We start from the raw sequence: 15,985 nt of genomic DNA, 5'->3' as shown, positions 1-15,985 counted from the left end.
TTGCAGTATATCTCTGGTTACAGATTTCTCTGCCTATATGTTTATGAGAGCCCTCCTGAAGTTCATAGTTTCTGGCCTAAACCAACGTATAAATCCATCATCTGCTATAGCAGCCGTATTACCATGCCATTCTCCTAAAGGAAGGATTTGGGCAGCTGGCTGTTATCAATTTTTAGATTTTCTTAAGGCATAGAAAAGCCAAACGTCAAATTTACATAGTTTTTCCAGTAATACAAATGTAGTACATGGCAGATTCTGTTGTATGAAATAAGTGTGCTTACTATAAGAATAGTTGGTCAGACTGAAAAACAAGGGCTGGCTTTTATTCTAACCTCTCACCTCATAAACAATCAATCAATCTCAACTGTTTGAAGACCTTAACTAATTGATTCAACAAGTAAAATCAAGTGTGCCTCCACTTGGTTGTAATGAAGCATTGTAGTCGTTTGCTATAATCGCAATTGTTTACTGCAGTCATTGGACTACTACTCTTATGGTGTATCACGAGAAGCGTATTGTGAGCTGGATGCATTTCCATTAGTTGGTTTGAGCCAAAAAGATTTCAATAAAATAAATAGCTTTCTTTTTTTAGATCTAACTTAAGATTCTAACTTTTAACTGTGTGCTATAACTTGATTTAGGGTAATGTTTATTTGATAGTTTGATAGCTAGTATAGCTAATGCTAATTTTAGCATGTATGTTTGCAGAATAAGTGTTTTTCCACTCATATTTTCACAGTCTCAAGATAAAATGTCAGCTTTGGTATAGACACCAGTTACACACACTACAGTGAAGTGTATCATCTCTTGTTAGCAGCAAAGTAAAGAGATAAGAACAAGATAGCTATTGACCAACTTAGCTGCTTTAGACTTAAATATTAATAATAGTTGCATAATAACAACGATCATTAATGGCATGTATTTATATGACAACGAATCATCAGCTAAAATTCCATTAATGTGACAACCCTACTACCTAAGAACTGGAAATGGAAATTCAGGCCTCAAAATGGATGTTACTACTGTTTTTAGCGATACGACTTACTTTTGCCCATTTTCATAGACAACCGTGTGTCCTGAAGTGTCAGAAAGCACTAAAGCAAGTCCATCTGAGATTACATAACAACTCAAAGCATTTGGACATAAGTGCGTGAGGATGTAGAGTATATGTTCACATGCTAGGGGTTGCATAGACTAGTCGACTAGGACGGGCCTTGAAATACAGCAGTGGTAAAACTGCAGTGAACAGGCAGGAGAAGAGAATAGAAATCACTTTTTCTCATTTCAAAGCCCAAAGTACTTTATTTGTGGCAAAATGCTAGACGAGATTAAACCACCTCCACTGTTAGTTGTGTGAAACTGCACTGAAATATCACACAAGACAGTGAGGGAGAGTGGGAGGGAGAGCACTATTTGTGTTGTGTATATGTGTTATAGATGAAGTCGTGGCAAAAAAGAAACTTCTTAAAACAGGATAGAAACAATGTTTTCGGGTTCAGTGACTAGGCCTCTGAAACACTCGTCTATACCACTTTAAGTTCCCCTGTAACTTTAGTGTACAGTACATCAGACAGTCTGTGCACTTTGGTGGGCAGAGTATGTTAGGCTAAACCTTGCTGTCCCAGCCATCCTTTTTCACAGATCTCCGCATTAGTTTTTTTCCAGTATGGTAATGATGACTAGCTGGCTAGTCGACTACTTCTTTGAATGTCTAACTGACTGTAACGCCAGGGAGCGATGCTGAGGCGGACGCATGTGCTGAGAGAAGCGAGATTTATTAGGGGTAAATCCATTCTCAGGGTCTAGACAGTCCAGGGTCAGAGAGCCAACACAGATAGAACGAGGGACAGGCATTACAAAAAAGGAAAACAAGCTAAACACAGAACGAAGGCCAGCAGAACAAACACCAAACAACGCAATACAATACACTACAAAGACCAACCAACTCACAGGGGAAAGCACAGGGCTTAAATACAGGCACAGGTTAACGAGACACAGGTGGTTAACAAGAAACAGGTGAGGACCAATCAAGGGTGGAGTCTTTGGTGGAGAAACAAGGGGGCAGGACCGGGAAGAGTCAAAACAAAAGCACATGGAGGACTGGGAGGGGCCTATCGTGACACTGACTAGTAAAATGAATTAATAGTCGTGCAACCCTTACCACATGCGCTGTCGAAATTTGCCTCACCATGAGAAAAACTGTTCTGCAGATTCATAGTCTCTGCACCTGAGTCTTGGTGCTGCACTATGTTTAGCCAGTCTGGCAATGTAATTTGGTCTTGTCACAAATGACAAACTTTTAAACTTTCTCCCAAAGGTAGAGATGATGGTGTAGCTGCTATTGGTTGAAAGGCACATTTTAAACAATATAGAGCTCATAGGTGAATTGCTAAGGTATCTAGAGAAATTGAGTGAGCTAGCTTGCTAACTAGTGTGGACGACATCATGAAAATGACAACAACATAAAAAGCAAGCTTCAACATTTTATTCTTATTATGAGCTTTTGTGTAGCATTAGATGAAAATAAAAAAAATAGCGAAAAGCAAATCATTTTAGGGCCCCAGATTTGTCCACTATGGTTCCTGTACTTTTCATTTATTTCTATAACATATGACATCGAAACATCTGCCAGTGGCAACCTAAGATAACTTGTGTGGTGGCATGAAGTGACGAAAAGTGGTTGTATCATTAGGCATGTTAATTTGTGGTGGTTTAAGTCTCCATTACTTGTTAGCAGCATTAGCCTCATAGCTCTAGTACAAAATTAGTAGTGCAAACTTCAGACAGCAAATATGTCTTGGCTGATTGATTACATTAAGGACAGGGACAAATGGTGTAAAACAGTTCCAAAGTTCATACAAGAGTGCAAACAGAGCTTAGATCGTATCATATTCAGTTCTCTTATTCGCCTCTAGCATCAAAAGTCATTTCTTTTGTTTTTGCTTTCAGTAATTTTCCGCATTTATCAACCTCCAGCCATTCTCAGCAATTAGCATGCATGAGTGAAGGAATAAAAGTTTTTATAGGAGTTGTTTCTGACCCAAAGCGAAGCAGCGAGACAAAGCGAAGAAGCTTCCACGGCCTATTCAAGCCTCCGCGGTGTGCGTTCTGGGCGGCTGGGTAATTTTTGAGACGCATCACATGCAGCAAATGGGCCATGCTGTTCCTATACAGAGCTGTCAGCCGCCCAAAAAGCCTCACAATTCATCAATCAGAGCCAGGGCAGGGAGAAAGAGTCACAAGCTCTTTCAAACACGTCCAAATGAGCATGGAAATATGGGGACTCTGCTGTTTTTCTCATTCACAGAGCAATAAAAGGAGATGGAGAAAATGTGATCCTTCTGAAACAACTCAGAGGAGAAAAAAGAAGCCCAGTTGTCATAATCCTGCACATGATTCATTTTTTAATGCATTCGGAGATATTTTTCATTTAGGCCTTTATGAAGACCCTGAAAATGATTGAAAAACACTGTTTCTGCCTTTACTGTTCTCCCTTCATCAATGTGCTTTTGATGTCTGAAGGCTTTTTGGGTTCGTTCTAGAGGATTCTTCAGGACGGGTTTTTCTGACCTCTCCATGGTTAAATCCAAGCCTGAGAGTTTTTCGGTCATGTCCCTTTGTGCAGGCTGCATATTTACACATCCTGATTTCTCAAACACCCCTAAAGTGCTCTGTGTGTTCTGCAGACATACAAGGCTCACAGAAAGAGGCACCCAGTTTAAACAGTGCCACCTCCATCTCGACTCTCCAGTCTACATCAGGTGTTAAATCTGCCCTATACTGACAATGAGAGAGACAGATAGAGAGAGTGAGAGAGACAGAGAGAGGAACACAGAAAGAGAGAGCAAGAGAAATATTCCCTGCTTATCCTCTTTTGTTCTGCGTCTCTACGGAGACAGCAAGCAAAAAGGCCTGCATTCTCGCCTGCCACCCCTGGTCCCGAGCCAGGAGAGGACCACAATGAATCAAAGCATCGTGTGTGTACACGGGCCCCGAGCTGTGCCACACACACACACTCTTGCAGCAAGGCCAGCAGTCAGCGCAGTGATAAGCGTCTGGGCGTAGGGCTGCCCAGCGGGGGTGTGAGCCGGAGCTTCAGGGCGCTAATCAGGCGCACTAATTAGATTAGACTGGCTTGTGTGGAGCGCGTGGGTCACGCCCCAACACACACTGCCCACAGAACACAGAGCGGCAGCGGCAGGAGGCCCAGCAGCTTCCACTTCTTTCTTTCTGTGTCCACCCTACCCAATCCCTTTGTTCTTTCCGCCACGCTCTGAAGATCTACAGTGCTACCCAAAGGTCTTAGACCACCTCAGAAAGTTAGATTTAAAGCTGTTTATCTAGACTGAGCTTCCCCAGGACATCTTAGCACAAAGATGATGGTAGAGCGAGCATGACATTGAACCCTCTCTCTCTACCAGTTAAGATGGTCTTCGTACTAAGATGTATTTAGGGCCCTGAGCAGAATACTCTTAAATATAAAAGTGGAACCAGACAAGATTGCCACAGAATAAGGACTATGGATCCTGAAAGAACCTTTCAATGCATGGTTCTACCATGGTTTATGTATCGCAAAAGAACCCTTTGCGATTCCACAAAGAATTTTAAAGTTTTCTAAAAGAACTTATTTATAGAGCTACAGTTGTATACAAACGTCAAATTTTTGTTGGTTTTATATGGGAAAATAACACATTGTCTGCAGAGAACACATTATGCATTTTTTAAAGCACAATTTGTTTGCTGAATTTAACATATTGGGAAAAATAAAAATGTTAAATGTTCCCTGTGCAAAAGTTTTTTGCACATTTTATATTTTGTGTTTTTCCAGTGTGTTCAACTCGGAGATAAATAGAAATTGTGCACTAAATTTTACTGATAATGTTATTTAAGTAAGTTCGCTCTATGCTCTGTACAGGCTTACTTTTTTCACATAGAAATTTAACATAAACATTATTTAGCTGCCCCGCGACCCTAGCGGCATGGTAAATGGATGGATGGATGGATGGATGGATGGATGGATGGATGGATGGATGGATGGATTATTTGGCTGTGGGTGTACTCTGTACCCAATAAAAGAAAAAAAAAAGCAAAATTCTATCAAAAAAAGTTCTATATAGTACTAAAAGTGTTCTTAGACGTGTAGTGGAACCCTTTTGGTGCTATATAGAGTCATTAAAAAAAAGTTCTTCAAGTTCATTGTCTGTACAGAACTACTGCCTTTACTAAAGCAGTTATGGAAAAACACTAAGGATATACGGATGTGATCAGGCTATCTAAACTGTTTACAAACAAAGGTATTAATGAATGAATGAATGAATGAATGTTAGCTAACTATTGCACTGGCTATCATATGTATAATGTTAGCTAACAGTAATATTCATAGCATTAGTATGCTAATTGGCTAGCTAGCTGACTCACTAGGCTAACATTTTAAGGCTAGCATAAATGGAGAACATAAACAAAGCTAAATTATGTGTGAAACTACAGTTGGACCAAGGGCGGATCTGGAGGTGGGGACCTCCTACAGACACCCAGTACCTTCAGTCACATCATTGAAAACTTGTTGTGAATGGTGTTGACTGAAAGAGTTTCAGAATGCTGCTGGATAAAATGAACATTAATACTGGAAGTCGGTGCTTTAACTGTACTGCTAAGTGAAACCTTGTCTGTGTAATAGAGGTTTCTTGAGCAGTTGCAGCCAAGACAGTCAGGTACCACTTCATTTTAACACCTTGATTTCTGTGGACTGTACTCCCTATGAGAGCGAAGCAATCCTCTGCGAATTACATTGCAAGTAGCGATTATAGGGGTCCAAGCACTTTGTACCTTATGGTGCCAGTATAGGCCTTTCAGTGAATAGAACACAAATGATAGTGAGCTTTTTAGAATGGCCTCTATTTAAAATAACTCTTGAGAAGGGATCTTAAAAGAAAATATTTGCCAAATTTTGTACACACTACAAATTTTGTAAACATCTATTTTACACAGTTATTTTAAACAAATATTTTAAAATACATGGCAAGCAGTAGAGTTTTTGACATGATTTGAAATGATCTGAACTCCATGTTTCACTGTTTATAAAATTACAAGCCTCATGATTAAATGTAAAACACACAAATTCATGTATGTGTATAATGAGAGTAAGATATGCAAATGTATATGTATTGTGAATAATTGTTTGCTTAGAATGCTTAGAATTTGAAGGCATTATTTGGCCCTGGAACAGAAACTGTGGCCCTATTATGGCCCCGCCTAAAATAAATCCTAGAATCGCCAGAGAGACAATAAACTATTTCCTAATATGTTATTTGATGCATTTCAATTAAACTATTCATTCTCAGGCCCAGTCTTTCAGTTTTTAAAAGCCAAATTTCAGTCATCCAAACTGTTTTTGTTTAGCACTTTTAGTTAGCTTAAAGGTCAAGTTTTATTTACTTATATAATATTTTATGAACAATTAAATAAGCTGTTAATTTCTTATCATGATATAAATAAGATTTCTGAGTGTGATGAACTGAATAATCTATTTTCCACCTCCATGAAGCCTTCCACTTGATTTGAATGGTCTAGACAAATGAAAAGTTTTTTCCTAGAGCTGTACATTCAAGTCAAGAACCATCTTTATTATTCATTTGATTATAAACATTTATATTAGAATAAATATAAATAAACATTCATACAGTAAACATTATTGCAGTCAAGTGTGGTTTTATGTCTGCCATAAAGCTCCTCTTAACATAGCCCAGTATTTACAATTACCATCCTGTACCTTCTTCAGCTGATCAGTCCTTTATTACATATAATGATTTTTAAAAATCAATGCAATTCACAGGATTTTTTAAATTGAGAAGACAAGGAACCAAACCTATGTTCTTGTTAGTCTTGCTATATTAATGTTTATTTGTTTTAAGTTTAGAGTGATATAGTCATTTAATAAGCAAAAACAGACCCACTGTTTTCAGTTTTCTTGGCTGGCCTTGATTTTAGCACAGTAGTGCATCTCCTCAGACATTATCCAGCACAACACCAATCTGCACTCACTCAGCTTCATTTTCAAGCACAACAGTCTTTCTCACTGAACATTTTTGTGCTCATTGAAAAAAGTCTCCAAGTATTATTCGGCCTCATGGTCTGCATTTATTTAACTAGACTGGGACTCTTGTCTTTTAGGCCATAAATCCGTGCAGATTCAATTTGACTTCCATTGTTTGCACTTTGTGGGGGTTGCTCTGGCTGAGGCCGTGTCTGCTAAGTGAATAAATCAAAATGTAATGTAAATGTCAGTCTGTCTCTATCTCAGCCTCTTTCTCTCTCTGGTGTTGGTGTTGTGCACTTTCCACACAGTGAACAGAGGATCAGTCCCACTATCTTCATGTTGCCTATTCATTCAGATATAATCTTCCTATTTTAAGCTTGTTAACCTTTTGTTATTGAGCCTGCGCCATATTGGTGCCTAAATATCAATGGCCAAATTTCAGAAAAGAGTGGATATAAATATGTGACTCCTAGGCTATATGCGTTAGCTGTATATAGCAGATCAAGATAGACATGTTTGAGGGCATCATATATTGACTTATTTCACCACAGCGTTAGGTTGCTTGCATATTTGCTCTAATTTAATCTTTAATTTAAACTAATGAAAAAACAATTACACAATGCTACAAAGCTAGCTTCCTGAGACATGTAAAGAGCTACTGCATCTTTCCAAATTGCCACAAATGCAACATTATAGAACAGCTCAATGGGCTTTTACTATCAGTTAAAAGACTTCTGTGCTAGTTAGTATCGCTCTGAGTGACTGACTCATCCTATAATAGGTAACCTAATAGTCATTTAGAGTGGTCTGACGTGAAATTGTGTACGATCCCCTCCCTTCGGGAACTGTGCCACATGGCAGTTTTTCAACACGATAACGACCCCAAACACACCTCCAAGATGACAAATGCCTTGCTGAAGGTAAAGGTGATGGACTGGCCAAGTATGTCTCCAGACCTAAACCCAATTGAGCACCTGTGGGGCATCCTCAAGTGGAAGGGGGAGGAGTGCAAGGTGTCCAACATCCACCAGCTCCATGATGTCATCATGGAGAAGTGGAAGAGGATTCCAGTAGCAGCCTGTGCAGCTCTGGTGAATTCCATGCCCAAGAGGGTTCAGGCAGTGCTAGATAATAATGGTGGTCACACAAAATATTGACACTTTGAGCACAATTTGGACCTGTTCACTGTGAGGTGGACTCACTTGTGTTGCTAGCTGTTTAGACATTAATGGCTGTGTGTTGAGTTCTTTTCAGAGGACAGTAAATCTGCACTGCTACACAAACTGCACACTGACTAAGTTAGATCCAAATTTCATTTCTATAGTCCATCCATCCATCCATCCATTTTCTAAGCCGCTTCTCCGTCAGGGTCACGGGGGGATGCTGGAGCCTATCCCAGCAGTCTTCGGGCGAAAGGCAGGATACACCCTGGACAGGTCGCCAGTCCATCGCAGGGCCATTTCTATAGTATCACATGAAAATAATAAAATATTTGCAGAAATGTGAAGGGGTGTACTCACTTTTGTGAGATACTATATCTTCTTCTTCTTGTTTCGGCTGCTCCCTTTAGGGGTCGCCACAGCGGTTCATCTACCTCCATCTTGCCCTATCCATTGCCTCCTCTACTTTCACACCAACCATCTCCATGTCCACCTTCACTACATCCATAAACCTTCTCTGAGGTCTACCTCTTCTCCTTCTACCTGGCAGCTCCATCTCCAACATTCTTTGCCCAATATATCCACTATTCCTCCTCAACACATGTCCAAACCATCTCAACCTGGCCTCTCTGGCTTTATCTCCAAACTGCTCCACCTGCACTCTCCCTCTGATCTGCTCATTTCTAATCTTGTCCATCTTAACGAAAATCTCAGCATCTTCATCTCCGCCACCTGCAGCTCAGCCTCCTGTCTTTTAGACAGAGCCACAGTCTCCAATATATATATATATATATATATGTATAGATAGATAGATAGATAGATAGATAGATAGATAGATAGATAGATAGATAGAAAGATAGATAGATAGATAGCACCAATAAATTATTCATTATTTAGCATTCCATACAATGACCAACACTGAGTAGCTCATGTTTTACAGTGCTTTTGAGGATGGAAAATGGCCACGAAAAAAAAGCTGTGTATTTTGTCTGAAAGGGGACACGACTGACCCCAGTGCTAACTGACAATTGCAAAGCTAATGGACGTGGTTTTATTCACTCTCCCCATCTTCCCTGATTCTTTTACCACTGTGTACCACCGCCTGTGAGCTCATGGCTGGCTCCTGCACTGAATTGAGAGCGAGAAGAGAATGAGACTCTGGCGATGGATTCTCACACTGCTCTTGCAGCTCACAGGCCCAGCGAGCCGATGAGGTCGGAACACTTCCACGATTCTTCTGGAAGCTTCTCTGTGGCTGGGAAGATAAATAGTGGCCTCCCCTCCGCAGCCACCCTCCCCGAAAACCCCTCCGTTCTTTTTATCTCTCTCCTTCTCTTTGGCCGGAGGAGCGGGCTCAGGCCCAGGGAGCCAGTGGGGATGAATGGCAGGCCCGTGGGAGTGCGCTCTCCTCACACCAACACTTCTCTTTTCTTCTCTCAAATTGGGCGCAATTTGCTCACAGCAGGCCCCCCGCTGCCCAGCCGGGACATTCCACTCTGTTATAGGGGGCGATTCATGCCCCCATCACTAAAGAGTGCTCACATTCAACAGTGGGGGAGAGAAAAAAAGAGAAGGGGAAATACAGCACTTCCCCTGTCACTTTTACATAAAGCCCCAAATGGCGTATTTCTCAAACACGATTCACCTTTAGTGGGTCACTGTCAGCATTTGCGTGTGTACTTGCTTGTGTTTCTCAACATCTTCCGTTTTAACGTTTGTGCGTTTCACACCAGAAGGCATGCTCTCACTTCCAAACCGAGTCAATTCTCTCTAATTGTGAGATGGGGACTCTTAGGTAGGCCCCCTCTGGGCCTTTCTAGAACATTCCCAACCAAACCACTTCATCTTGAGAACAGATTATCTCACACGCTTGGACTCCATGTGTGTAGAGTGATGTGACGCTGGTCTAGCTGCGGACCCTCGGGCAGCACTTGTTTCCCAGAAAAGTATGCACTTATATTTTCTATAGATTAAGTCATTTATTTAACTTCCACTGCCTTTGCACCGTTGCTATGAAGGTTTTGTGTGCCTGCTCTCAGTTTCCCTAACCTGAGGCCTTTTCAGCTTTACTAGCTCTTCTCACAGTTCTCGACAATCTTCAATGTTTTTTTTTTTTCAAAACACATATTTACTCATAGTGGTATACCACTCAGCTTTATGACTAGAGTCAATTTTGCCTCTTATATACTGTTTAAAAGTCAAAGAGCACCATTCATTAAATCTCCAGACAAAATGTCCATGAAATCAAATTTATTCAAAATCAGGGGAAAAATGTAGAACATATATTAAACGAAAAATTATACAGAAGCCTCAACAACTAAATATAATGGGGTTTTTTCACTATTTAGTGTGTCTACCCTTCGCCTTCCTTAGAGTTCTTTTCAGGAGACTTGTTTTTAGTTTTTCAATGAAATCTGAAGAGATATTTTCCTGCCTCTCACAATCCAGGTGCCATTTTCTCTACATCTTTTCAACTTTTCAAAATCTATTTTTGGAAACTCCTAGTTTTTCACTTCCATTAACTTTCATCTTACTTACATTGTCACATTAATGAACATTGTAAGGGAACCAATTTGTTTTGTTGCTCCAGTATTGAAAAGTCTTTTCTAAGCTCCACAGAAATATCTACTGAAAAAAAAAAAAGTTGGTCTTGATGACTGATTTGAAAGGAAATTATCTAAATGAAAGGTGGTCTTTGACTTTTATACCATGCTGTATATACTTTTTTGACAGTTGTATTGTCTGTTGTCAAAAGCATATATTGAAAATGATTTGCTGCAGTGGTGGTTTACACCCCTTAAAATCCCAGGCTTGTTACTGTTATTCAGTAACTATATGGACTACAATGCAGGCAGGTTTAGCTATTTCTAAGGTCATAATTGTGTAACAAAAATTAGGGCCCACTGGGTTAAACATACAACAAACTCTTTACCAAAGAAAATAGCAAAGAAAAATGAAGGTACCAAAATGATGCCTTGGAGTAAATGAGATGTGTGAGGAATATTTACATTTGTGGAGGTTCTTAAACCCCTAAAATGTTCTCATAAACCTTTTTCATAGTTCTTTATGAAACCAAAAGTGGTTTTATCTATGGCATCATTTGTCACTTTTTAAGAGTATACGTGACGTTCTGGCAGGCCAATCAAATAAAAAAACATTTATCGAAACAAGCTCGTTATTTTAAAAATGTGACAAAGCTAGACGTCCCCAAACTTTTGAAAGGCGGTACACTTTTACATGAGCAATATGTCAACAAGCAGCAAGCAAAAGAGCAGAAATGAAACAGGTACTGTACGCCTCCACCTCTTCCCTTTTCTAAAGCCCGATGGAGGAAAAGAGAGCGTTTCCAAGGTTACGTCCACTGTAGCCCAACATTACAACAGGTCCCGCTGGGGAAGGGGAGGGGTCGTTCGAAACACTCGCTGCGGGCATGCATTGTCTTTGGCTGCGAGCGCTATGGCAACTGTTGCTGCAATACGGAACACGCTGGCCAGGACAACAAGGGAAGGTCAGGGGTCGGGGCTAGAGAAGAGAAGGAGGAGAGAGGTTGAGAAAAAGCAAGTCAGCCATTTTGAAACTCCCGCTGATAGGAAGAATGCGTGGAGAAGGCAGGTTAAAAGTACGTTCACAAACGTGTGGAGGCTGAATGTGGCATCATGTCCATGTTAGGCTGACTAATTTTAAGGCCTTCTGGGAAAAGTTAGAAGAAATGTGGGACAGTGTTTGAATGATAAGCTAACTTAAAAGGCCTGCCTGAGTCTAAAACAATGTTCATGGGCCTACCTTCCTGAGTTTTGTTCCAACCCCTGATCCACCACACTAGATCTGCCTAATAATCGTCTTCAGAACTCCTCATTTACCTGGACCAGTTGTGGTGTGGCTTGCAGGAAGGTAGATCTCAGCTGCTAATCACAGATCTAAGCACTAAAATCCAAAATTTGTGCTACTTTTCAAGACATGCAAGACAAAAGCACATAAAACAAGAGATGGTGAGTCGAGTTGGCGACCCAAACTCAAGTCCTGCTTCAGTTGCATGTTGACTGACTCGCATGAAAGTGGACTCAAGACCTAAGAAATTTCAACCTGTGAAAAAAACGAAACCAATTAAATTGGGATGCCAACCTTAATGTGGTAAATGAACATTTGCTTGTAGCTTATGTGCCTAAATTTGTGCGTGTCCGCTTTGCTATGGTCAGTCGTCACTGCGGTACCATTGTTCCGCAGCTCGCCACAGCATTAGGTTTGATATGACTTCAGAAACAAGCTTTGCAGATTGCAGAAAATTTGATCAAGAGAACAAAGCACTGCGCGTAGTAAATGCAGTGTGTAAAGGAAAGTGGCAAAACAGCTAGCATGTAGCATGTAATTTGGCTAGCATGTAGTTTAGCTATGCTAACCAGCAAAATTGTTACTTTAGCTTACGTTTTAGTACGTCACTGATCATATTCCTTTAAAACTTTCTTAAATCTCAGCTGGATTGGCCGTTAGGCTTACTGGCATAGTTTACAAACCACAGACTATCCAAGTTCTTTTGCTTTTCTCCTTTAAGTTTCTCATTTACTGCATGTAGTTCTTCAGATTGAGGAGTTTACTATAATGAAAACCGTAATATTGGAAGCCGCGTCGAACCTGACTTGTTTTTAGCTGGTGTTTACGTTTGTACAGTGCAATGCTTACAGCTAATATTAGGACTGAAATAAACTTCTGTACTAAAGAAAACTTTAGTGATGTCAGTGAACCAGGATATACAATATTAATCATTCTCAACTACCCATTCTAAAACTTTAGAGAGTAGTTCAGTGCTGAATCTATTACAATTTATCTTAAGTCTTCATATCCCCTAACCTATCAATGCATGTGTGCCTCTCTCCAGCTGTCCAAGTGCACGTGCTGAAAGGCGACAAAGCAGGCGAGTGGTGGAAGTTCACCATCAACATCATCTCGGTCTACAAACAAGGCGAACATCGGATCCGCCGGGGTGACCAGCTGCTGTGGGTGCGCGCCAAGGACGTGGCCTGCAAGTGCCCCAAGATCAAGCCGGGGAAGAAATACCTGCTTCTGGGCTCTGACGACGACGACTCACGCGGTCAGAGCGGCGTAGTGGCTGATAAAGGCAGCCTGCTCATCCCCTGGAAGGACCTGTGGGCCCGACGGCTCCGCAAGTTCCAGCAGCGTGACAAGAGGGGCAAGTGCTAGAGGAACCACACATCAGGAGGTGGAAGGAATGGAGGAAGGAGGGAGGGATGGACCGAGCTGCTAAGCAGATGCATATCGCTAGCCTTTTGTAGGGACTGTTGTGAAGGAACCCCAAGATTTCACTGTTTTGTCCTCAGCTGTCTTTCTTTTGTATTTTCCTTTGAGATTACTATTTTTTCGTATTGTGGATTTTGCAGAGTTTGCACCTAATGTTACATGTGTTAAGTCATTTTTGAGTGATCCGTTTTGGTGTGTCTCACTTTTATGTAGCCTAAATTGTCCGGCCTTTTTTTTTTTAAAAGCATAAAAAGAAAATACTGTGTGACATCTCTTGATGCCAATGCCCTTTCAGACTGTTTTGTCTTTTGACAAGGAAGCTCACAGTACATGTCCTTGTCTTATTCGAGCTGATGACATCTTAACAGTCTAGTGACAAAAGAAAGGTGATCTTGGGGGATTATATGTTACACATTATATGTTATACACTATATGTTGGTCATCTGTGATCTGATATGAACTGGTATCTGGTATCTGAAAGATGTATAAAGGATGCGCTAACGACTTTTATAGACGCCACTTTTACGTACAGCATTGTGGACGATACCTCATTGCTTCTGATGCTGAGTATTTTAGCAGTTCAGAATGTGCCATGGACGAGTGATTTATTTCAAAAACAGCTTGAACCACTATTCATGTCAGCTGAATGTTTTTTGTTTCGAATGCAGTGATTTTTGCCTTGTACATTATAACATGTTTGACCGTAGATTACCATAGCGTGAGTCCGATTATATAAAGAAAGCATAATATTTAACCTCTTCCTGATCCTTTTTCTGATTGTGATAAAAATGTCAGACACATTTTGAGATCCAGTCTCACTTTCAAAGTATATGGAACCTGATGCCTACAGGGGGAGCTGTTTCCTAAACACAGTTTCTCAATATTCATTGAAACATGGCCTTTATTATGTTTGAAAATGTCGATTTAAACTGTTATTTTGAAGTTGTGAAAATTCAGAAAATTAAAAAAATAAAATTCTGAGAAATTGACCATTTTAAAAGTTTGGGAGATTTTGGTGTTGAGAATTCTGAAATTGTAAAAATTCTGTACATTTGAAAATGTACAAAAATATTTTAAAAAGAAAATTCTTAGTTTTTCATGTAAAAATTTGAGGAATTCATCTCCTTGAATAGCTTATTTTACTATCCTCCTTACGCATATAAGAAACATCTAAAAAAGTCTGTATGAGATTTGGACGTGTTGCAGTTACCTTCAGTCTGATCTCAAGGAGAATTACAGTGTGAGCGTGAATTTAAGTGCCAATTTCATGTCCTTCAAATGAGGCAGTAGGAACAGCTACAGTGACCAAAACCTACTGCTAACCCCTAACCTGAACCATTTGTAACTTGTACGAACTTCGTTTCATCTGTAATCATGACACTATTGGCCATATGGTCCATAATATATAGTTGGCAAAGGCCTTAATTACAGTACAGTAAAATAAATGTACACTATTGACAGGATGGAGACCATGACGTTATGATTCGTATTGCCTTGGATAATAAATCATAGGCCTATAATTTGTTGGTACTCTGTGGAACGTATTGTTCTGTTGTTATTTGTATAGTTGTATAGTTATATTTTTTTGTATGACACTAACTAGATTATATTCATGTTATTAACCAGAAACTTAACGTTTGAACAGGAGAGTAAGATTGTTAGGCTTTTTTGTTTACATAAGTTGATAAATTAGAGAGGAATTTGTACAGTATCTGTGCTATGAGAATGAAATATATCACACATACACTCAAACCTTTTACATATTCTTTCTCTCTCTCTCTCTCTCTCTCTCTCTCTCTCTCTCTCTCACACTCACCCCCCCACCCCACCCCCCCTTCCTCTAACATCATATACATACACATGTAAACAGAATTTCTTACAGTCACACTCACTGTCACTGCCAAGCTATGAACTCTGACGTTGCCTTCGAAAGAATATCCATTCTATATTGACCCAACATCCAACATGGACACTTTGACCAATTCTCCAGTTACCTGGAGAACTATTCTGCCGAACAGGTTCTGAATGAACACTTAGCCATTGTTCATGTTCCCACCTGTAAATGATGTTTAGCTGTATTCTTTGCAAAAATAAAAGCAGTGTTTTGTCTTGTAATTCATACTAATATATAATGGTTCTCATAAAAAATGAATATATTTAATGCTACCTGGAATGACATGCCTTTGTTTTTGTTATTGTTGCTATCATTTCTGTCTCTGGATATTGTCTACGACATGGTCAGATATTGTGCTGAGAACAAGTTGTAACCATTGGACGTACAGATAGTGAGAAATTGGAGATTGTTTTCAATAAACCCCTGTAAACTCAAGAAGAAATAAGTCTCTTATGCCTTAATGAACCACGACGTTCCCTTGGTTGCTTCCTGTACATGTTTTGAGATATAACCGTGAGCAGTTGGCATAGTAAAGTGCGAATAGGTAAGTATTGAGTGCTTGTAGTTATTTAGTTAGCCAGTATTTAGTGCTCGTCTGTGGTGAGTCGTAACTTACTTATGACTGCTAGGCCTTCAGTCTGG

The 15,985-nt window shown here is 40.1% G+C and overlaps 1 protein-coding gene across 1 annotated transcript in view; it reads left to right on the top strand.

Moving 5' to 3' along the window:
• ntn1b (netrin 1b) overlaps positions 1–15,622 on the top strand; it is an 82,346-nt gene extending 66,724 nt beyond the window's left edge. Inside the window, exon 6 of the mRNA XM_017705677.2 lies at positions 13,070–15,622. Coding sequence (XP_017561166.1) covers positions 13,070–13,392 — 323 coding nt within the window. The 3' untranslated portion in view covers positions 13,393–15,622. The remainder of the gene's footprint in view (positions 1–13,069) is intronic.
• The last annotated feature ends 363 nt before the right edge of the window (positions 15,623–15,985 follow it).

This window comes from Pygocentrus nattereri, chromosome 14 (genome assembly GCF_015220715.1).
Source record: "Pygocentrus nattereri isolate fPygNat1 chromosome 14, fPygNat1.pri, whole genome shotgun sequence".
Classification (NCBI taxonomy): Eukaryota; Metazoa; Chordata; class Actinopteri; order Characiformes; family Serrasalmidae; genus Pygocentrus; species Pygocentrus nattereri.
Note: the sequence above shows the minus strand (reverse complement) of the source record. Positions and strands in the feature narration are given on the sequence as shown.